A 23016-nucleotide genomic window follows, 5' to 3' on the forward strand; every position below is an offset into this window, starting at 1 on the left:
TAAAAACCCTTAAGTGTCTGGGGACCTCAGGTTTAGAACCACAAATCTTAGAAATGTATCCTTCACCCTTTTCTTTTGGGAAGGAAAAGGAGAATTATCATTTTGGAATATTTATTTTGTACTCCAAATTTTTCTTAGGCAAGACAAGCCTTATAGTTAATGGCGACTTTTTTTTTCTTTTGTCTTTTTAGGGCTGAACCTGCAGCATGTGGAGGTTCCTAGCCTAGGGGTTGAATCAGAGCTGTAGCTGCCGGCCTACACCACAGCCACAGCAATGCAGGATCCAAGTCATGTCTGTAATCTACACCATAGCTCACGGCAACGCCAGATCCTTAACCCACTGAGTGAGGCCAAGGGTTGAACCTGCGTCCTCTGCGTCCTCACGTATACTAGTTGGGTTCGTTAACCACTGACCCACAACAGGAACTCCAATGGCTACTTTCTTCACTTTGTAGGTGTTTTATGGGTATCATGAGAGTTGTTTCACAACATGCTTCTGTACTAAACCACATGCATTCTCCTGAATGGAAAACAAACTAATTTTTGTTGCTAATGATATTGATGGAAATAATAAATAACAATTATAATAGCATTTATTATGGGACAACCATGTTAGCTAGGCACTGAATCTGATGGGGTAAATATGTTCTCAAAACTACCCTTCAGTTTTAGCAGGGAAGCCATTTGTTTGGTCATCCAGATGGCTAGATTCAATGACATCACCTATGTAGTTTAAGAAGAGAAGCTTTCAACTATTCTTCAATAAAAAAGAAGAGAAACTTGCTAAATCAACAGAGAGCTGGGTAATAATTTGGGTATGCTTATTATAATTGCCTTATTTTTTTGGCCAAGCCCACAGCATGTGGACGTTCCAGCGCCAGGGATCAAACCTACATCACAGCTGTGACCCAAGCCATAGCAGTGACAACACTGGATCTCCAACCTGCTGCACCATCAGGGAACTCCTATAACTGCCTTCTTTTTTTAAATCAATAGGATGGTCTAGTTTAGGTCTTAACAAAGTGCTTTAGGCCTTTCCTGAACATTCCTAAGGTGGTGTTTTTATTCTTTTTTTTTTTTTTTTTTTTTCACAGCTGCATCTGTGGCATATGGAAGTTCCCAAGGCAGGGGTTGAATTGGAGGTACAGCTGTACCTATACCACAGACACAGCAACACTGGATCAGAGCAGCATGTGCAACCTATGCCACAGCTTGGGGCAACACTGAATCCTTAAGCCACTGAGTAAGGCCAGGGATTGAACCCACATCCTCGCATCCCCACAGAGATAACGTCTGGTCCTTAACCTGCTGAGCCACAATGTGAACTCTTAAGGTGTTGTTTTTAAAAAGTATAACAGGGAGTTCCCGTCGTAGCGCAGTGGTTAACAAATCCGACTAGGAACCATGAGGTTGCGGGTTCGGTCCCTGCCCTTGCTCAGTGGGTTAACGATCCAGCGTTGCCGTGAGCTGTGGTATAGGCTGCAGATGCGGCTCGGATCCCGCGTTGCTGTGGCTCTGGCGTAGGCCGGTGGCTACAGCTCCGATTCGACCCCTAGCCTGGGAACCTCCATATGCCGTGGGAGCGGCCCAAGAAATAGCAAAAAGACAAAAAAAAAAAGAAAAAAGAAAAAAGAAAGTGTAACAGGAGTTACCCTTGTGGCTCAGTAGTAACGAACCCAACTAGTATCCATGAGGATGTCTCACTCAGTGGGTTAAGGATCCTGCATTGCCGTGAACTGTGGTGTAGGTCACAGATGTGGCTCAGATCTGGCATTGCTGTGGCACAGGCCAACAAGTGCAGCTCAGATTAGACCCCTAGCCTGGGAACTTCCATATGCTGCAGGTGTGTCCCTAAAAAAGCAAAAAAAAAAGAAAGTGAAACAAAGAGTTCCCTGGTGGCCTAATGGGTTAAGGATTTGGTGCTGTCATTGCTGTGGTATGGGTTTGATTCCTTGGCCCTGGAACTACTGCATGCTGCAGGTGCAACCAAAAAAAAAAAAAAAGTGGTATTTCTAATGTGTTCAGGCATGTGAGCGAAGATCCATTTGTTTACTAGGCTTCCTATTCAATGGATGAAATCCTTAAGAACTCCTCTAATGGATATTGTTTGTGTATAACTGATTCACTATGCCGTACACCTGAACACAACACTGTAAGTCAGCTATACTCCAATAAAATTTTTTAAAAAAGAGCTCCTCTAGTTGGCCAAGGTCCTAGGTCCCAAAGAGAACACAGTAATTCTAAGAATACAACGCAGAGTAGGAGTGATGGTTATTTCAGATATGCACGTGCTAAAAATCTCATTTGCACCCTGCAATCCACTCTTCCTCCCTGCTGTGTTCCCCAAGCTTACCAATATAGGTATGTCAAAGGCCTTCTTTGCCCTATGGCAAAGAAGAATAGCCAAAGGGAAATACTCAGCAGGGGATGAAAAGGAGGGAAGACTGAAGTCAGGTATTCCACCCCAGCCCTGGTTCCTGGATTCTATCTTCTTGGAAGTTTCTGTGAGCTGACTGCATGCTGAAGATTCCAGCTCTTGTCAGGTGGCCCTTTCCACACAGCTATCTACCATTCCAGTAACTGCTCCCTCCCCATCTCCCGCCTACTGCTCCCACTTCCTCCCTCACCCTGTTCTCTCCTTGCCTACTCTTTGTCTAGAGGTAGTTTTGTTACAGACTACACTGCTGTTACCTCCAAATTCATACTAAAGTTCCTTCCCTCCCCCTGCTGCCCCCAGTGCCTCAGAATGCGTACTTGGAGAGAGAGTCTTTACAGCGGTAACTAAGTTAAAGTGAGGTCCTTAGGGTAGACATGAATCCAAAATTACTGGCCTCCTTATAAGAAGAGCTTATGAGGACACAGACAGGTAGAGAGGAAAAGACCATGCAGCCATCTACAAGTCAAAAAGAGAGAGGCCTCAGGAGAAACCAACCCTGTCAACACCCTGATCTTAGACTTCTGGCCTCCAGAACTATGAGAAAATAAATTTCTGTTGTTTAAGTCACCCAGTCTGTTCTCTGCTGACAACTTGGAAAAAAAATTCTCTATTAAATTCTTCAAATCATCCATTTTGAGCCCCATTTATTTCCTGCTGGGACCCTGACTTATCCAGAATTATATGTGATTCTCTCATTTGTTCTCAGTGTATTTCTCCAGTTAACTATGGAACACTTTTTTTTTTTTTTTTTGGCTAAAGAAGTAAAAAAAAAAAAAAAAACCACTGGAATCAAGAAAAACTTGTTTTGACCACAGGGAATTTTCATATAAGATGGATTTATAATCATAGACCAACCTTCTTTTCCAGACCCTCTACTCTAGGATTCCCAATGTTACATCCAAGGGATTAAAAAAACAGAAGGAACATGGCATCAATGCTAGAGATAGGAAAGCTGCCGTCTTTAGCCCCAAATCTGCAGGTATTTTTTTTTTTTTTGTCTTTTTGCCATTTCTTGGGCCGCTCTTGCAGCATATGGGAGGTTCCCAGGCTAGGGATGTAATCGGAGCTGTAGCCGCCAGCCTACGCCAGAGTCACAGCAACGCGGGATCCGAGCCGTGTCTGCAACCTACACCACAGCTCATGGCAACACCGGATCGTTAACCCACTGAGCAAGAAGGGCAGGGACCGAACCTGCAACCTTATGGTTCCTAGTCGGATTCGTTAACCACTGTGCCACAACGGGAACTCCCAGGTATTTCTGATATAACACTGAAGGCGGCTGCCTAGGCTTCCTCTGGAAGGAAAGAGCAAAGATCTGAACAAATGTGAGGGACTGGGTTTTTTGTTTTTCTTTTTAGGGCTGCACCTGTGGCACACGGACGTTTCCAGGCTAGGGGTTGAATTGGAACCGCCGGTGCCGGACTACGCCACAGCCACAGCAATGTGGGATCTGAGCCGCATCTGCGACCTACACCACAGCTCAAGGCAACACCAGATCCTTAACCTGCTGAGTGAGGCCAGGGATTGAACCCGCAACCTCATGAATACCAGTCAGGTTTATAACCCTCTGAGCCATGAAAGGAACTCCTATAAGGAACTGTTACAGTATATCCAATTACACCAGCCCAACTCATAAAGGACAGGAGCACCAGGAACAAAAGTGGCTCTGACAAGCAGCACTAGAAAACAATCCCACCCTGAGAAGCCACACAGAGGGGAAAGGAAGGGGACTGGCCCGACAGGGCATACTCCTGGATGCGACACCCAATAATAAAAGGAATTCTTTCACTAGGAGTTAGAACTCTCTCCTTTAATACCATCTAGATCTTGCCTAAGCCTGCTGACTTCTCCACCTCTGGGACATGAAAGGCACATTGCAAATTATTTGCTTTGAAATTTAGAAACAAATTTTATTTAAGATCTGAAATACAATTCCTAAAATATCAACTTCTCCAGAAAACCGTGGCTACACAATAATGCATTGCCCCTATCATGTTAGAACGTGCATTAGACTCAAATACAAAAACCATGAAACAAACCACCATCCTTCAACAATTTGAGCAAAGATAGAATGCCTAAGGAACAACAGAGATGGACTTGCAGAGGATGGGCTGTTTTACTTCAAGCACCATAAAAAAAAAAGAGCACAAATGCATGGGTTTTCAGGTATATACATTAAGTTGAACCTTTGGCACTAGGAATCAGGGCATTTTTCCACATAGCATTAACACATATTAGAAAATTGTGTAGTGTCAAAGGGATAGAACCACCAGCATTCAAGCAATGTTGTCAACTAGGCAATAAAATGTTCTACTGAATGTTTCTTCTTTGTCTAATTACTGTGTACACTGGTAGCAACTTTGAAATGAGAAAAGGAGCTTGCACTCCTTTTATTTTCTGTTTAGAATAAAACAGAAAACAAACTGAAACATAAGCCCTGTTATACATGAACAATTTTAAAGAACATCAATTATACAAGAAAAAGACTAAGAACAAAAAGAGTGTTTACAGATACCAGACATAACAGCGAGCGGTCAGGAGACCCTCACAGGGCTTTGCGGTGGTACTCAGCAGAAGCCACTTTATAATCACTGGCAGTAAACAGAGACGCAGCATTCTTTGCCAGGTATTTTAGGAAATCATGCAGATAGCCCAACAATAATGCAAGGCTCTTCTCATCAAGGGGCGTATATGCCAACATTGCTCCAATTCTCACAAATAATCTCAGTAGGTGTGGTGCCCCATAAACCTGGGACATGGGCGCATCAGGGTGAGCCAAGAGGATTTCGGCATACTGGGGCCTCTCAAATTTATAGAGCAGCTGAGTGCCCAACATCACATTGAAATACTCTTTTATTCCTGCCACAACTTCATTAACCGCATACTCCTTATTATCAACATTTCCCTGTGATTTCTTGCAATTTGCGTACTCTTCCAGAATGGCATCTACATTTTTCTTAGCAGGGAGTTGAAAGAGCTGCTTCTGCCTGGTAACTAAGTCCCAGTCCTCAACTAGCCATGGTTTTAATTCTTCAGGAATCTTCACTTTCACTTCCATTCTATTCTTAAATGCCTCCTCACTTTCCACAGTGGGGTCAGCCCGGGCCCTTTTCTTCCGAGGTGGCTGAGGTGCTTCGCTGGTACTGCCACCATCTCCATTTCCAGGGGTCTTCTGTTTGTTCTTTCTGGTCTTCCTCACGGACCCCGAAGGGGGGGTCTCTGCAGAGCGACCCCCCCACCTGCCGGGGAGTGCTGCTTCCAGATTCTTCTGCTGTGGACCAGCGGTCTTCTTTCCTGAGGAGGCTCCTCTCATCTTACTTCTCTGCATATTGCTTCTAGTTGGTTTTTTGAAGTTGTCTTCTTCTGCAGATTGTTGTCCACGAGTTTGAGAACCCTGCTTTCTGGAACTCATTCAACCCTGTTTTTATTCCAACCACTGTAATATATAAAGCATTTCACTTGGTTGTTTTCTATGGTGACCTTTAACACTGCTTCATAAAGGCCCACCAAAGCACAACACACACTACTCTCTTGGAATTCTGATTTCAAATTCTATTTCAGGACCAATTAATTGTAAGTGATTTACTACCTCCTCCTTCTCTCTTTAATCCTCACTACCACTCTCCCACTACTCTCAGCCCACCCACTCGCTCATCAGACCTGCCCATAAATTAGTTTTTCCATGCCACTCTAAAGACAGAAATATGATTTTAGAGAAAGAATTAAACTACAAAGGGCAGCAGAAATGAAATTAAAGACTTCTGAACAGGAAAAATGATAAGATAAAAGAAACAAGAATGATAAATTTAGGTTGCTGGACGCAAAATGAGTAACAGCAAAGGTTTTTGTATAAGTCCAGGGAGGCCTCAACTAGGCTGTCACAGAGTAAGAAGAAACTGAATTCAGAACTTGGTAAATGAAGGAGAGGGAGGAGTCAAAGGTGGCTCCACAATTTTAAGCCTGGGTAATTTATGAATAAAAGCACTAATTTTTATGGTTAGTTTGAAATCAGTAATCAAATAATAGGAAATAGGTTAATACATCCACTCAGTTAGTCATCATATATTACTGCTTATTAGCTTCAGGACAGGTACCATGTTAGGCGCTAGGGATTCAAATATCCAAAGTGACAACTATAAAACAAGGTTAGTACAGTGATAGTTATGGGCACAGAATATTTGGGGATAGAAAACAAGAAATGGTACCTAACACCACTTTCAGCAGTAGCTTGTTGGAGGAGGTGATAAATTGGTGAGAGATAAAGCCAGTGATGAACCAAGCATAGAATTCTGGAAAAAAACCTAAGAAAGAATGATATTTAAGGGGTCAGCAGAGAGATGGAGACCACCAAATGAAACAAAAATGGTCAGAGCAGCCATAGGAGAATTAAGAGAATGTTATTTTGTTAAGCCAAAGAATTGAGTTTCAAGAAGGAAAACGGATGATCTACACTGTAAAATGCAGCAGAGAGGGTTAGTGAGATAAAGATGAAAAAAACAGTGTTCTGTGCTTCTTCTGGTATGACAGGGTAAACAATTCCTTTGACTTACGTAATCCTCTTCCTTCTTTCCCTTCCAAGAACTTCTAGTGTTTTCCCAGATGGAACCTTATAGATCTTCTGGGATGGTAGGGAAAGATGAGGTGGGAGACACAACCTAGAAAGGAAAGGAGGCATCAGCAATGAAGACAAACTTTTGTGAAATAGAGGAAAAAGAAAAAATAATCTATAAACATGTGGTTTACAACTGTGATAACAGAGAAAATACATGAGCCCTGCTGTTAGACATACTTCTACTTCAATGAGGCACCGCTATTTACTGGTTGAGAATTTGAGCAAGTTATGTAAGCTCTACTGGCCTCTTCTCATCTTTGGAATGTGGCAAATCACCCCTAGCCTTCATGGTTCTTGCTAGGAATTTCATAAACACGATGTGGCTGAACAGCTAGAACAGTACCTTGCAGGAATACCTGCACATGTAAACATGGATACAAAGATGTTCAGTAGTGGTGTTTTTAATACTGAAGAACTAGAAACACCTATTCTTCAATAGGGAAATGGTAACAGAAATTATTACATATGCATACCATGGAAGAACATTCAACTAGTTAGCAGAGATCCATGTACTGACACGGAAAGATGTTCAATTATATACCATTAGGTAAATGGGCAAGTTGCATAACAGTGTGTAAACCAGGATCCCAAAGAGACAGCGCAGATGGAGAAATAAGCATGTCCTCGTTCTTATTAGCAGTGAGGTCCAATTTCTGTGTTTTAAATTGATTATGTATAAAAATACAAAGGCAAGTATCCAGATGAATAAATACTACACTGCTAAAACCAGGGTAATCCCTGGGAAAAAACAAGATATGATGGTGGACAAGCCTTAAACCAGGTTTCTCTGGTAATATAATGTTAACCCATAGCAAAAGCCCTCTTGCCAAGTGCCAAGCCCCTAAGGTTATGCGGGCAGGTATCAGGGAATCCCCGATGAGGAAATAGTGGTTAAGAAATGCTAGAGAACCAGAGCCTTTAATCACGGAAGCCAGTTATTGGGGAGTGTGACCTGGGTGCTTTCACAAAGCAAATGATAGCCTCTGGCAGAACACAAAGTTCTCAGCAGAAATCAGAGCAAAGGTGCTCCTCAGAGAGCATCGAAATCTGTGAATACAGACACTGGTGTTGAGGGGATCATAAATTTTCTGGCTGAAAGGGATGTACAGACATGTCCTGTGAAGGATCAGACAGTGGCCGGCGTGTCACGGTATTATACTGTAAACTACCAAGCTTATAAAATGTCTCTAAAAAAAATTTGGAGTTCCCATTGTGGCTCAGTGGTTAACGAATCCAACAAGGAACCATGAGGTTGCAGGTTCGATCCCTGGCCTTGCTCAGTGGGTTAAGGATCTGGCATTGCTGTGAGCTGTGGTGTAGGTTGCAGATGCGGCTTGGATCCCACGTTGCTGTGGCTGTAGCCTACGCTGGCAGCTACAGCTCCAATTAGACCCCTAGCCTGGGAATCTCCACATGCCACAGGTGCAGCTGTAGAAAAGGCAAAAAGACCAAAAAAAAAAAAAAAAAATTATTGTGACTGGGACAGAAGGGACACACTATCTGAAGATGCCAGAAAATTTTGTTAATATAGTTAAAATCCAGAAAACTCTCTGGGGGCTAATAATGGGCAGTTTCTCTCAAACAAGAGGGCAGTTAAAATACCAACTAAAGAAAGCGAGATGGCCCAATACCCGCCAGACTGTAAAACACACACAAGTAGAGCTGGGCTGCACAGGAAGTACTTTGGAAGTCATTGGCCATCCACAATTCCTTAGCGAGGAACTTGAGAATGAGAGCTGAACCTAATGCATAGCCTTGGCATCGATTACATGTCTTTATGCATAAGAAACCTACAAAAAGGAATTCTACCTGTTTCTCATTAAGTGGTTAAATTTCATCGTTCTCTACAAATTCTGCATTATTCATATAAATTCCCAAGTTTATGGACAATTTTACTAGGGTCACTGCACTTTCTAGATGATTACATCACTCTGTGGTTTGGTGACAGATGTTGCTGTACCTTCTTCATTAGAAACCTTAGCACTACACATTGCTTTGAGCTGTTTTAAACTTGCAATCTGCGTTTCTGGCTTTATTAGCATTTGCTGGCTTAATATACCTAATCTTTACTCCAATCCTGCTTTCTCCCTTTGTCTCCCTCATTTAAATACCATTAAAGTCCCACTTCCTCTTGAAATGTCCTTACTACTGTACCCCAGGCTTCTCTCCCATCTCTAATACCCTATGAAGCCATTAGCGCTCCAGAGCTTAGTATTTACTTAATTAAATGTTTCATGTGTTACTTCTGCTTATGGAACTGTCACTGATCTCTATCTGCCGTAGGCCTGGTGTAATACATGGATCCCTGGTGGATATACATTAGTGAAATCAGTGAGGTGACTAAACACATGGGGTAATGGAGGAACAAATTAGGGCCAACAGGTGCCTAATTTGGACAACTTGTTCCCTACAGGTCAGTTATAAAGTAGGCCAGACACTGAGAAAACACCTTCATACTTGGGCTTTAGTTTTTAGTTTTCTATCTTCAATTTCTGTGCAAATACTCAGAGGCAGCCTCATCCTGGTATCAAATCTTAGGTCTTCACTCAAAAACAACTGCTATTACAATGAATCATTTCCCCATGTTAGTAAGCTTAAAAAAAAATATGTATATATATATACACATCTTGAGAGCTGTGTAATATTCCACCAAATGGGTGGAATATTACTCTACCGACTCCTCTGGAAAGTGACCCGCCCTCTTAATTTATCCTATAATTAAAATATTTTCTGCCCTCATCTCATTATCCCTTTAGTATCCTCAGATGCAGATCTAAGAAATAGTAATATGTTGCTGAATTACTTTTCCCCTAGATCTGTTATCAATTTTCAACCTCACAGCTCTGATCAGTGTTGACTATACTCATCAACAAAATACTTCAAATTGATAAGGAAAATGGGCTTATTGATTCAACTTATATTTATTAGTGGTTTTGACATTTAAAAAATGTTTCCTGGCCAGCTATATTTATCCTTTAACCATTTTGAGTTGGCTAACGTTTATAGGAATTGTTTATCAACTGTCACATATGGGTATTCCCCATATTAAGTCATGAACTGAAAATCTCTATTTCTCCATCCCTCAAGTAAATCTGTGGTAGCATTTGAGTAACAGCACCTTTACATACTGACAAATACCAAAATATATAAAGATTTGGACACTTTCTCCTTACCACCTCCCTCCCACCTCAACCCCAGAATGAGTGTGCATGCTTTCAAACCTTATGTACACGTTCACACAAAAACTGACCTTTAAAACTGTGTTATGTACATATTGTGATTATGTATCATTAATTTGATGTCTTGATAGAGGTGAGATACATATCGCTCCCTACCTTTTCTCACTTGATCACAGGCATCTATGTTCTTTTTAAAAAGCCATCTTAGTTTTATTTTTAATAGTAGTTTGATATTATTTTGTCTTACATACACACAGGGGAAAAAAATCAAGTAAAGTGAAAAATTAAAAACAATGGTAAGACACCTGCATCTGGGCCTCCCAAATCCCTTTTCACTGGAGGCAGCCAGTAACACCGGTTTCTTGGGTATCTTTCCAGCTTTTGTATGAACGAGAATGTATACATTTTCCCATCAAAGAAAAAAGCAAAATGTTACCATACTAAATCATCTTTTTCTTTTCCTTTTAACTCAATTATCTTGGGGACTATTCTATATCATGCTATAGATATGCCTCATTGTTTTACATTGCCTAACTCATACTTTTTAATATCATTCTATTATCTCCACATAATTTAAACAGCTCCATATAAGTATTTAGGTCATTTCCAATATTTCATCGTTACAGAAATACTGTAACAGACATCAATGTACAGATAAATTAGCATTATTAGATAAATATCTCAAGATAGTCTCAGCAGTGCAACTGCTCAAAAGATTTGTGTATTTACAACTTTGATGAGATGTAGGAAAACTTAATTTGTTAAGTTTTAATTTGTACTCCCAGCAAAAATGTAAAAGTTCATTCACCCACACCTTCAGCAACACTGGATAAACATCTTTTTGAAAAAAAATTGGGAGGGCCCAATCTAATATGTAATACGTTTATTTGTATTTGTATGATATTGAACATATCTTCACACATTCATATTTATCCTTTTTTATGTAAATATTCTGCCCCTGTTTCTACTAGGTTGTTTTGCTTCTTTTATTGACTTCTACAATTAAATTCTAAGGTTTTTTGGTATGTTGGAAACATTTTTTCCAAACTGTCATTTTTCTTCTAAGTGGATCTGTGTATATAAAAATCACAAATGTGTCAACCTTTTCCTTTGTGGACTTTGGCACGTCATACCTAGGTAAAATGCTCCAAAATCAATATCCTAAAAATGATTTCTTATATTATTTCTCAGTTAATTTTTTTGGGGGTACACCTGTGGCATGAGTAAAGGTTCTCAGGCCAGGAATCGAACCCATGCTACCGTAACAACAATGCAAGATACTTAATCTGCTGAGCTTCACAAGAACTCTGCTTTCTCAGTATTTTTATAGTTTCTTCCAAATGTATAACTAAATTTTCACAGTATTAATTATTAGAGTCCATTCTTCCACTGACTTTAAATGCTGATTTAAAACACTCCAAATTCCTAGAATTATGTGGATCTTTTAAGGTACTCTTTTCCCAATGACTTTTGATTACTGAATTTTAAAAGTATCACTGTTTCTAAGTCATTTGTTCTGTCAGTGATGTGTGCTTTCACACCAGTATCAATATTGGTTTAATCATTGTTTAAAGACATAAATATTGTCTTAGAGTAACACTTGTAAATGGGTTCCAAGGATGCTTGATGAAGTATTACTTGAAACAACAAAACACTGGAGTCAAGCTAGAGGACTATCAACAGTGATTTGGCAAAACAAAATATGGTTTATCCATTACATGGACTTATCATGCTAGTTAAAGGAATGCCACTGTGAACATAATGAAACAGAATTCTATGAATGGACATGAAGACATCCAAGATAATTTTTGGAATAAAAATAGCAAGTTGCAAAAGTATCTATAATGTGACACCATATTTACCTAAAAGAAAACACAAAACAATATTTTACATATATCCATATAAATTTTTTAAACAGGTACATAATTTAGAGATCCAGAAGTAAATAGAACTGGTAATAGTGGTCAACTCTGGGGACAATTGGGGGTTTGAGAAAAGGAAATCTGGGTCTATTTTATAATATTTTAGCTTTTTACAAGGAGACTATATTCACATACCAATTATGCAACTAAAGATTTATATTAAAATGCACATATTTAAAATTCATGACTGTCTGATCTTTCTTATCCATGGTTCTCACACACAGCTGGACTTCCCAGTTAATTATCATTGTGTATGGTACACTTTGTAGGCATACCCTGTGAATTGGCTTCCTCCCCTCCTTTTCTAAGTTCTGCCCATCCAGAGAGGCCCAGGTCAAGGTCCTTTTGCTCCTTGAGGCTACTTTGGCCCTTGTATTCTCTGAGCTGCTATTGGCCCAACAGTCCACCTCCCTCCCTTTTGCCTTTAATCATTCTCCAAATGCCCTCCTGCAAAGGGGTTCTGTGCCTACTCATTTACTGTATCTTTTCTAGCAGGGCAGTGCCCCCTTTGCAATCTAGCTTTCAGAGGGAAAAAAAAATAAGAAGGAAAATATAGTGACCCCATGGGAAAATAAAGCTGTCAAGAGACTGGAAAAACCTTATTTCAACTCCTTATGCAAGTGATGTGCCATTCAGGAATGCAGACTCCAAATGCTGACATTTTTGTGTAGGGGTGTGTCACAAATGAATGTGAACAACATCTCCTACAGTTTGCTGGAATGAACCTTTAAATGCTCATATACCATGTCAGGTACATTTATATCAATTCTGGATCTTAGAACACTTCCTTCATATTTAACAGATATTTTTGGAGTCAGAGACAAAGGAGGAATGATATAAAAGCTAGTAGCAGACTGATATGGTTATGATTTGCTAGTTTAAATTGTAGCTCCTGGAAATTCCCTTATAAACATGATCAACATATTCAATATCTTTCTAGGTGGTTAGGGTAAGTCAGAAGTTATAATTTCAAAATTCAGTTCTAGTGGTTAACTGCTGCTTCTGGAAAATCAGGAGAGAAACCAACAGTATTATTATTATGTTACAACTCCAAAAAGAGGTATCCACTGATTTTATTAGCATAAGAGTGTGTGCACATGCACATGTAAAACAGGATGCACTGGAAGGACTAATAGAGCCATAATTATTATTAAAGCAAACATATGTGCCAAGCAATGTCATATAATTCCCTCAACAATCTGATGAGGAAGGAGCTATATTATTATCTTTATTTTACATATGAGGAAATTTAGAGACAAAGTATCTCACCCAGGATTGAACAGTAAGTGGCAGAGCCAGGATTTAAATTCAGGAAGTCAGTATTTGTTCTTGACCATTAAATTATGCTGCGTGTGGCATGCCACAAAGTAAAAAAAGAATATGGATGTATGGAGCTAACTGTAAGGGATCAATTACAGTACCTTTAAACAAGGAATGTTAAGATTATATGGCCCTCTGTTGTTTAGGCACTTTCTACACTGGAAGCACAAATGGACTTAGCTCCATCCTTCCCTTAGAATGTAGGGTGCTTTCCTAGATAGGCGCTTATTAATCCTCAAAATATTCCTGGACAGTTAGGAAGGTTATGTGGAATTATCCTGTTTGAGAACTGAGGCCAGGAAAAGGGAGGCACTTACCCAAGATTCTGTAATCAGCAATGTTCTGCAATCAGGATCAGATCTTCTGATCCTTACTATACAGCAAACTTAGCTTTTTTGATGGTAGCCTAGAAGGTCAAACAAGGGGACAGGAAAGGACACAAAATAAAAAGATATGAGATGAAGGTTTTCTTCTCCATCAATGCATTTTTTTCACACACAAAGGACACCAAAGATGACAAATAACGTACAAGTGTTTTTTCCTTTCTTATGGTTACATTTTCAAATTTACCTTATTTCTGATAAACTAATTTACCCTGATTTCTGATAAACTAGTTTGTTTTTGCCTTTAAAAAATTTTAATTAAGGATAATTGCAAATGGATAAAAATGTAGAGGGAATAATATTATAAGCCTATGCGAATCTATCCTCCAGCTTCAACAATTACCAACTGAAGGCCATCTTGTTTTATCTATAACCCCACCCACTGCTCCCCCCCCACTCCGTTTTTTTCAAGCTCAGTGAATAGCTGACTTTCTGTATTTTATTATGGAAAATTTCAAACATATACCAAGAAAGCCAGTATAATTTAAGAAATCATATATGCCCATCACTCAGCTTAAACGATTAACTTAGGGCCAATTTGGTTTCATCTATACCCCTCCCCACGTCCCCCTACCGCTGAGATTATTTTGAAGCAAATCATAGATATCAACATATTTTGAAGCCAATCTCAGACATTTTACTATTTAATCCGTATTTTCATATATATTGCTACAAGCTAAAGACAATTTGAAACCATAACCACAATACCATTTTAACGTCTAAAACATCGTCATCAATTTCCCCCAAAAAATCGAATTTGAATACGACTTCAAAATATCCCGATGCATCTTAAACAGTTTTTTAAAAAAATATAGTTAATGTGTCCGAATCAGGATCCAAACAAGGCCTACTCATCGCATGTGGTTCATCTCCAGCTCGCTCATTCTCCATCTCTCCCCACCCCCATCCCCCCCGCCGCTTTTTTTTTAAACTTTTCAATATGGAAAATTCCAATCCCCGCTATTTTGAGGCAATTCCCAAATAAACTATTCCATCGGTAAAAACTGATACGTCTCTTTTATATCTCGAATTTCTTCTAGGGGAGGAGATGATGGGCAGGAAAAACACTATAATGAACGACTTTACATAATTTATGTTTTCTTTCTCTATTACGCGTTTTTTTCTCTCCATAATAACAGCTAATATCTTCCGGAGTCAGGCTTCATATTAAGTTATTAAGCGTATTATATTATATTACTTTGCATTCGTTAGTTATACGCACTAATATACAGCACACGCCTCTGAGGCACACGTCTCTGAGGTAGATACTATTATTATCACCATTTTACAAACATGGAAACCGAGACACAGAAAGAACGGGAGCCAGCCCAAGCTGGGCGTTGGCGAGTAGGCATTTGAATCTAGCTCTGCCTGATTGTGAAGCCATCAGTTAATCTTGTCTATATACGCAACGATAAGAGGAAATCGGCAACCCTTTCTCCCCACCCCCACCCCGAAACCTGAAACGAGAATCCAGTTCTTTCCAGCAGCCGACGTGTGATCACTGCCGACCCTCCAACCGCCATAGTAAAGCCAGGTTTCTCTGGCAACTGATATCCATAGGCAGACACGTCACCCTGGAGGCGGGCTTACGCCCTCTAGCCAATCACAATCGTCTTGCCTAAGTTTTAGAATGTTCCATAACCAAATGATTGGTGGAAGCCCACCACGTCAGCAATGACACTTAGCCGCAGTAAAGGCGGGTGCTAGCAACCTGCTTCTTCACGGTTAAGACTTGAGGAAAACCAATCACCTTCCTCCTTTAGTGCGGACTGTGGCCAATGACGTTCGCCCTCTTAGGTTCTTAGCCCGCCCCCCAAAAGCGCGACAGCAGTTGGGTCATAAGTCTATAGGGCAGGGTGTTCACGTGGCCTATTTTCACGACCCAGAGTTCCTCTGACCAGAGGTTTTTTCTTTTTTTTTTTTTCTTTCTTTCTTTTTTTTTTTTTTTTTTCCTGCAGGGAGGCATTATGGGTTTTTTTTCCACTGGGAAAGGAAGTGTCTACGTGGCCTGCGGAAACAGGATGGGCGGAAATGAGCTAAAGTTCCCGCGAGTGGGGAAGCGCGAGGTCAAATCTGGGGCCACGCCCCCAACCTCTTGCGCAACTCTTGGAGAAAAAAAAAAAGGCAGAGTGGGGTTTCGGTGTGTATGCTGGTGGCGGGTGGCGGCGTGCTGCGGCCGTGTGGTGTCAGGGCCACGGCGTTTGTGCGCAGGCGAGCCCGCGTGGCCTTGGGGATGGCTTATGCGCGAACGCCAGGCCTCGTGGCGTTGGAGGCGGGTGTGCGCAGGCGTGCGCCCCTAGCGTTGGGGCCGTTGTGTGTCGCCGAGCGGGTGCGTGCGCCTTCGTGTGTGTGTGTGTGTGTGTGTGTGAGTGTGTGTACACGCGCGCGCACGGATGTGTGCGGGGGCGCGCGCTCTGTAAGAATCGTTTTCTACTTTCGTAGGTTTGAATATTGTTCTGATGAAAAGGAAAATCATTAAATAGTTAAGGCAAGGCGACCGTAACTAAGATAAAGGGTCTTTGCTAGGGATATTTCGATCTCTCATCGATTTAATTTTAAACCCTAAAATTACACTTTCTTCCCACGTTTTTTTCCGTGTCAAAATCCTGTATTAAACCCTAGCCCTCCAGTGGTTAAAAGCCGAACCTTCCCGTTCCTATATTAGCAATTCCACGAAACAGTTTCTTTCCTGTTCCCTAATAACCTTCTCCCCACCTCTTACCCGCTCCCTCCCCTCCCCCCTTCCCCAAGTTTTGTACAATTCTCTTGGCACAAACAATTTTCTGCAGAGAATATCTATATACAACAGACTTCCCCTCCACTAGGGACTCCCAATTTCTGTAGGAGTTGAGGCTCTCTTACCTTTCACTCCTGATCTCCAAGCAGTGTGCTCTTCAGGCAAGTACGCGCTCAGTTAATTTTCCAGAAAGTTCTCTGGATGAGGTTTATACCTTTTGCATCTGCCACTAGATGCCGCCAAATTCCATCAAAGGATTGGCTGTTTGGTCCCTGGAATTATGGGATTCCCCCCCCCTTTCTGATTTGCTGAACTCTTCAATCTATAGAAATCACTCATATATATTTCATTGCTGGGGAAAAATCAATTTAATTTCTGTTAATTGCTCTATCAGGAGACTATGGCCCTAGATACAAATGTTTTACCTCATTTCCTTATTAAAAAAAATCACCCCTCCCATTCTTCTTTCTTTCTTGCCTTTTTTTTTTTTTTGCCAGGGGTGGGCAGTCAGAACTGATGAAAGACTTGAGGTACTGGTGCTGATGAAGATTGGAAGCGTCTCTGGGGTTAGGATCTTCACTTCAAGTGCTTCCCTCACCCTTACCCACCCCCACCCCAAGTGAAAATATAGATGGCTTGTTTAGTTAGTAAAGACATACATCTTTACTGGACTTGGACCCAATTACTGAAAACTGATTTTCTTTTCCTCTTGAAATTATGATTAGGTATGTGTTTCTACCCTGTTTTCTGTAGTGGTACTGGTAAACCGTATTATGTTTTTGGAGTCAAAGACCTGATTTTAAACCTTACTCCACCATTTACTAGTTCTGAGGCCCTGGGATTTATATGCTGTGCTTTCAGGTTTTTTTTTGCATGCCTTCTGTGTTTTAGGTAGTGTTACCATATTCTTCACACAGATATTCTTTTCTTCTTCACAAAATCCTTATTAGATGGATACTAATCAAAATCAAACAAAAGTTGTACCTCTTTCAGTTATAGATCCTATACATGTGTGCATGCACGCAGGTATGCGCTCATAAATACGCACACATACACCCCCCCCCCCCCCCGGGGAATGGGTGAGGTTTAGAGCAGAGGTTCTCAAAGTGTGTTTCCCAGACTCACCGGTAGCATCATTATCACCTTTTGGGAAGTTGTCAGAAATTTATAGTCTCAGGCCTCACCTCCAACCTAACCAGTCAGAAATTCTAGGAGTAGGGTTTGGCTTTCTGTGTTACGACAGATAACAAACTGTTCTGGTTATTCCAGCGCACACCGAAGTTAAAAAGCACTGCTTTGAAGAGCAGAAATAAAATGCTTATTTTTGTACACTCCACTAGAGGGTGCTGCAGAATGTAAAGCCAAAAAAAAAAAAAAAAAAAAAAAAAAAGTACATGTTCTATTGAGACACCCTGCATGTTCTCTGTCCCGTTTCACAGATTAAAAATTATTGTGTAGCAGAGTCAATTATTTTCTCAAGTGCATACAGAAGTACAGGAACCAGGATTGAACTTTACCTGCCCCTTGAACTCAAGCCCTTGCCAGTACTCTGTTATTCAGCCAAAACAGCTTGTCTTTCAGGGTCTCAAAATACATTACAGATACCTTGTTTTCTGCTTTGGCTACTGTTGATTAGAGCATCAAGAAGAGGGCAGGGAAATGGAAATATTTAGATGATTTCATACCTTCCCTTATCTCCATTCTATAGATACCACATAAAATCTCATGTGTTTCCTCTCTTGCTTTTATGTTTCCCAAATGCTCTCTCTACCCTGCAGTTGTCTTTTTTTAGTTTATTTATAAACCTCTTCCATGTGCAGAGAAGGAAAAAGGATAGTGAGAAAACAGTTATTGAAAGCCACAGTTCCTTAATAGCTCTAAGCCATTAATCCCAACAATGAGCCTATAAATTAGGTGATAATTATTTTATAGATGCTGAAAGTGAGTTCTAGAGTCTATAATTATTTCTCTTTGGTTATATAACTTGTAAGTAGTGGAGCCTAGGTAATTCCTAGTGTACCTGACATTACTACTCTGCTAAACCTTCAATTGCTTGGTTTTGAATCTGGTTTAGTTATTTACATATATGTGACTTTCAGCAAGTTCTTTAATTTTTCTGAGCCTCAGTTTCACCATATATTAAGTGGGAACAAATATTCCTGCATCATAATCTTAGAGCTGCAGTATCCAATACAGCAGCCACTAGACACATTTGAATTCATTAAATTTAAGTAAAATTAAAAATCTAGTTCCTCAGTAGTACCATATTTTAAGGGCTCAGTAGCTACTTTTGGCTAGTGTTAGTGCCAAATCAGATACCGAGAGATACAAAACGTTCCCATCACAGACGATGTTATGGGACAGTGCTGATTTAGCACATATAAAGTATGTAAAAGGCTTAACATGGTATGTATTTCACGGCAGGTGCCCAGGAAAAGTCATTTCCTCTGCTTTTTCAGCACCAGAGCTAGGCATGGTCTATTTTACTCGAGAGAGGAGTCATTTACCCAATGTACTATATAAGAAGGGATGTATCTGACATTGTCATTCAGTCTGACTCTTGCTCCAATTTTCTGTCTGGTAGACCTGAACTTATGCTCTGCTGAGTGAGGTCCCAAAGCCAAGTGTATGAATAATACGGATTAACTTTGGAGTCAGGGTCGTAGCCGAAAAAAACATAGGAGCTGAATGCCTTCTATGTGCCAGGCAAGCACTATGCTCGGCTCTTTATATTTATATCTTCATGAATCCTCATTGAGGCCCAGAGAAGTTATTCACTCCAAGGTGCCAATTAATAAACAGCAGAGCAAAGATTCAGACTTCTCTGTGACTGCAAAGCCCTCGTGATTTCCCACTGTGCCATGGTACCCTCTCAGATGTGAATACTCTTCCTGCCCATTCCACTTACTTGTCTGCAGCTTTCTGACTCTTATTGGGTCCTCGGAAAATGCGAGTTTTCTCTTCTTCCTTTGATTTTACAGCTGAGTCACTGTCTTCACAAGCTATGTCAACCGAAAGGGAAAGATAGCTTCGGTCAATATTTGGCTTCAAGGCCCAAGGCCAGACAGAGGCTGTTTATGGTTGCCAACTTCACAGAACACCCAATGGCTCTAAGATCTCTCAGTGAATTCTCAAGGCTGCCATTTGCTCAGATGATGCCTTTGTGCTAATTAGAAATATATGCCACCTGGAGGCAGACAAATTGCAAAGAAGTGTCCACTCTAGTGGAGCAGTAAGAAAATTTTGTTTTCTTTCTCAGAGATATTGACGCTACACCAGGGCAGGTGAAGAATAAATTTCAGCCTCCACTTTTTCCCTCTTAATTGGGTACCCTTGTGCAGGGTACAACCTGCCCTGCCCTACAGTATCTACTGGCCTTGCTTGTCTTACCTCGAGACGATGAAAGCCTTCTTAGATCTGGGAGGTAGCGGTCAGTCTGTTCTGGAGGGTGGAGAGGAAGACCAGTGTCTTCCCATGGCTTCTAGGTAGTAGATGAAATTGCTTCCATTCTTTTTTTTTTTTTTTTTTGTCTTTTTTTTTTTTTTTTTTTTTTTTTTTTTGCTATTTCTTTGGGCCGCTCCCACAGCATATGGAGGTTCCCAGGCTAGGGGTCGAATCGGAGCTGTAGCTGCCAGCCTACGCCAGAGCTACAGCAACGCGGGACCTGAGCCGCGTCTGCAACCTACACCACAGCTCACGGCAATGCCGGATCGTTAACCCACTGAGCATGGGCAGGGACCGAACCTGCAACCTCATGGTTCCTAGTCGGATTCGTTAACCACTGTGCCACGACGGGAACTCCCCATTCTAAGATTAATTTGATATCTTTTCACTTGGTTCTGACTAGCTGATTGGATGATTTTAAAAGAATGCTTAGTTAATCTAAAAGTTAAAAAGAAACCTAATATTTTAAGGATAATGGAAATGGTGTTTCTTTCTTTCTGTCTGTCTGTCTTTTGTCTTTTTGAGGGCTGTACCTGTGGCATATGGAGGTTCCCAGACTAGGAATCTAATCGGAGCTGTTGCTGCCACCCTACCCCAGAGCTGCAGCAATGCCAGATCCTAGCTGCATCTGCGACCTACACCACAGCTCACGGCAACGCTGGATCCTTAACCCACTGAGCGAGGCCAGGCTGCAACCTCATGGTTCCTAGTTGGATTCATTTCTGCCCCGCCATGATGGGAACTCCTGGTGTTTCTTTGATGACAATGTTTCTTCTGTCTATCAATTTATACTTGCATCATCCCATAGGCATTTCACAGTTGAACAATTTAGTTGGGATCTGTCTAGTTTGCTAGCCCATGACTGTCAGGGCCAAGGATGGAAATAGTAATGAGAAAGTTTTCTCCTTTTAGGGGTATTTACTCTCTTCTAGCTCCTCTCCTCTCCTGTAATCAACACCCTCTCTGTTCCAGCTGACCCATCCATGTGGCAGAAAGAGCTACATCAAATGACTGAGAACCTGGAGTTCCTGTCGTGGCTCAGTGGTTAGCGAATCTGACTGGGACCCATGAGGTTGTGGCTTCGGTCCCTGGCCTTTCTCAGTGGGTTAAGGATCCGGCGTTGCCGTGAGCTGTGGTGTAGGTTGCAGACGCGGCTTGGATCCCGCATTGCTGTGGCTCTGGTGTAGGCAGGTGACTACAGCTCCAACTCGACCCCTAGCCTGGGAACCTCCATATGCCGCGGGAGTGGCCCAAGAAATGGCAAAAAGACAAAAAAAAAAAAAAAAAAAAAAAAAAAAAAAAAAAAAGACTGAGAACCTAAACCTAATCAATATAGTCCTTGAGTGACCTTGGGATGCTGAAGTTGCACCTAATCCCTTGGTTTCCCCTTCTTGAGTCAATAGTTTAGCATGTGAACCACTGAAATGCGTGGTTTCATGAACCACAAGCTTCACTTGGAATGATCATGTCAAGTCATCCATGGTACACACCAGCCAACAGAGATGAGGAGTGATTTCTACCATCCTGCCATCTGAGTATTGCCTTGAGAGGTTGCCTTGAGCCTGTTTTTCAGAGATAACTATGTTCATGCCTGTAACATGCACCCACAGTCCCCATTTTACTGGGAATGACAAAAGCTATATCTTTTGAAAATTTCAGCTCTTGTATTAAAAAGGACAAATCGGTAGCATTTAAAGTACTATAAATTCAAAAAAAAAATAAAGTACTATAAATTGTCAAAGGTTAATGATGGGCACATGTGGGTTCATTTTACTAGTCTTCCCACATTTGTGTGTGTTGGGGAGGTTTTCATAACAAAACAGTGAAAAAAAATATTAAAAGATGCTTCATCAGTTCTGGAGGAGAACACACGTAGGTTTCTCTTCAGAAGAATATGTATTAACCAAGGCGTTGGGTGGAAGGGACACCCCTTTAGTAGGGAGATAACAAGTAAAAATCTGGGGAGTGGGGTATTTTGTTTTATTTTTATTTTATTAAAGTATAGTTGATTTACAGTATTTGTTCAATTTTTGTTGTACAGCAGAGTAACCCAATCATACACATTACCTTGTGCTGTATAGTAGGACCCCATTGCCCATCCACCAACCCTAAACTCCCCTTCCATCCCATTCCCTCCCCCCTTTCCCTTGACAACTGCGAGTCTGCTCTACTTGGCCATGATCTGTTTCTGTTTTGTGGATAGGATCATCTGTGCCATATTTTAGATTTCACATATAAGTGATAGCATATGGTATTTGTCTTTCTCTTTCTGACTCACTTTACTTAGCATGAGAATCTCTAGTTCCATCCATGTTGCTGCAAATGGCATTATTTTGTCCTTTTTTATGGCTGAGTAGTATTCCATTGTATATATGTACCACATCTTCTTAATCTATTCATCTGTTGATGGAATTTAAGTTGTTTCCATGTTTTGGCTATTGTGAATAGTGCTGCAATGAACATAGGAGTGCATGTATGTTTTTTAATTGTAGTTTTGTCTGGATATATGCCCAGGAGTGGGATTGCTGGATCATACAGTAGTTCTATATTTTGTTTGCTGAGGAACCTCTGTACTGTTTTCCATAGTGGTTGTACCAATTCACATTCCCACCAACAGTGAAGGAGGGTACCCTTTGGGAGCAAGGTATTTTATATTGAAAAAGCCTCCCAGAAGAAGTCTCCTTCGGCCTGCAGTCCCTCTGCACCAGACCCCTGAAGAAGCATTGCTATTATGAGCCACTGCAAGTGAGAGAAGTAAATCATCTCCCTTGGGCAGTGGGGAATGGGGAAAGGTAGAAAACCAGGAAAAGGGCCACAGATAATTGGTGGAAATTGTTAGCCAGTAGGCAGAGAAACACAGGTAAAGGGAACCCTGGGGGCAAGAAACAGGTCTTCATTCTCAGCCCAGGTGAGAGCTGGAGAGGGCAAAGCTGCTGGACAAAGGGGAGACCAGGGAGCAGAATATGTGGCAAAAAGGCT

The 23016-nt window shown here is 41.1% G+C and overlaps 1 protein-coding gene across 3 annotated transcripts; it reads right to left on the reverse strand.

Annotated features, from left to right (window-relative positions):
* Positions 1-4321: 4321 nt before the first annotated feature.
* Positions 4322-16779, reverse strand: MORF4L2 (mortality factor 4 like 2). Of its 3 annotated transcripts, XM_005657898.4 has the most exons (5): positions 15314-15382; positions 13788-13876; positions 6988-7092; positions 6643-6738; positions 4322-5873 (listed from the first exon to the last, which is right to left on the reverse strand). In XM_005657898.4, exon 5 carries the CDS (start codon positions 5847-5849, stop codon positions 4983-4985), a length of 867 nt encoding a protein of 288 aa, XP_005657955.1. In that variant the 5' UTR covers positions 5850-5873; positions 6643-6738; positions 6988-7092; positions 13788-13876; positions 15314-15382; the 3' UTR covers positions 4322-4982. The 3 variants fall into 3 exon arrangements, with proteins under 3 accessions (XP_005657955.1, XP_003360450.1, XP_003135315.1); XM_003360402.5 differs by lacking the exons at positions 6643-6738; positions 15314-15382 and adding an exon at positions 16719-16779; XM_003135267.4 differs by lacking the exon at positions 6643-6738.
* Positions 16780-23016: the final 6237 nt, after the last annotated feature.

The sequence above is a fragment of the Sus scrofa genome, chromosome X (genome assembly GCF_054392235.1).
Source record: "Sus scrofa isolate SSC_HxYL_T2T_F1_AM1 chromosome X, Sscrofa_HxYL_maternal_Yorkshire_Landrace_v2.0, whole genome shotgun sequence".
Taxonomy (NCBI): domain Eukaryota; kingdom Metazoa; phylum Chordata; class Mammalia; order Artiodactyla; family Suidae; genus Sus; species Sus scrofa.

Excerpts from the sequence above, each read along its gene's own strand:
- MORF4L2 (XM_003360402.5), bottom strand. The coding sequence starts at position 5,849 with ATGAGTTCCAGAAAGCAGGGTTCTCAAACTCGTGGACAACAATCTGCA.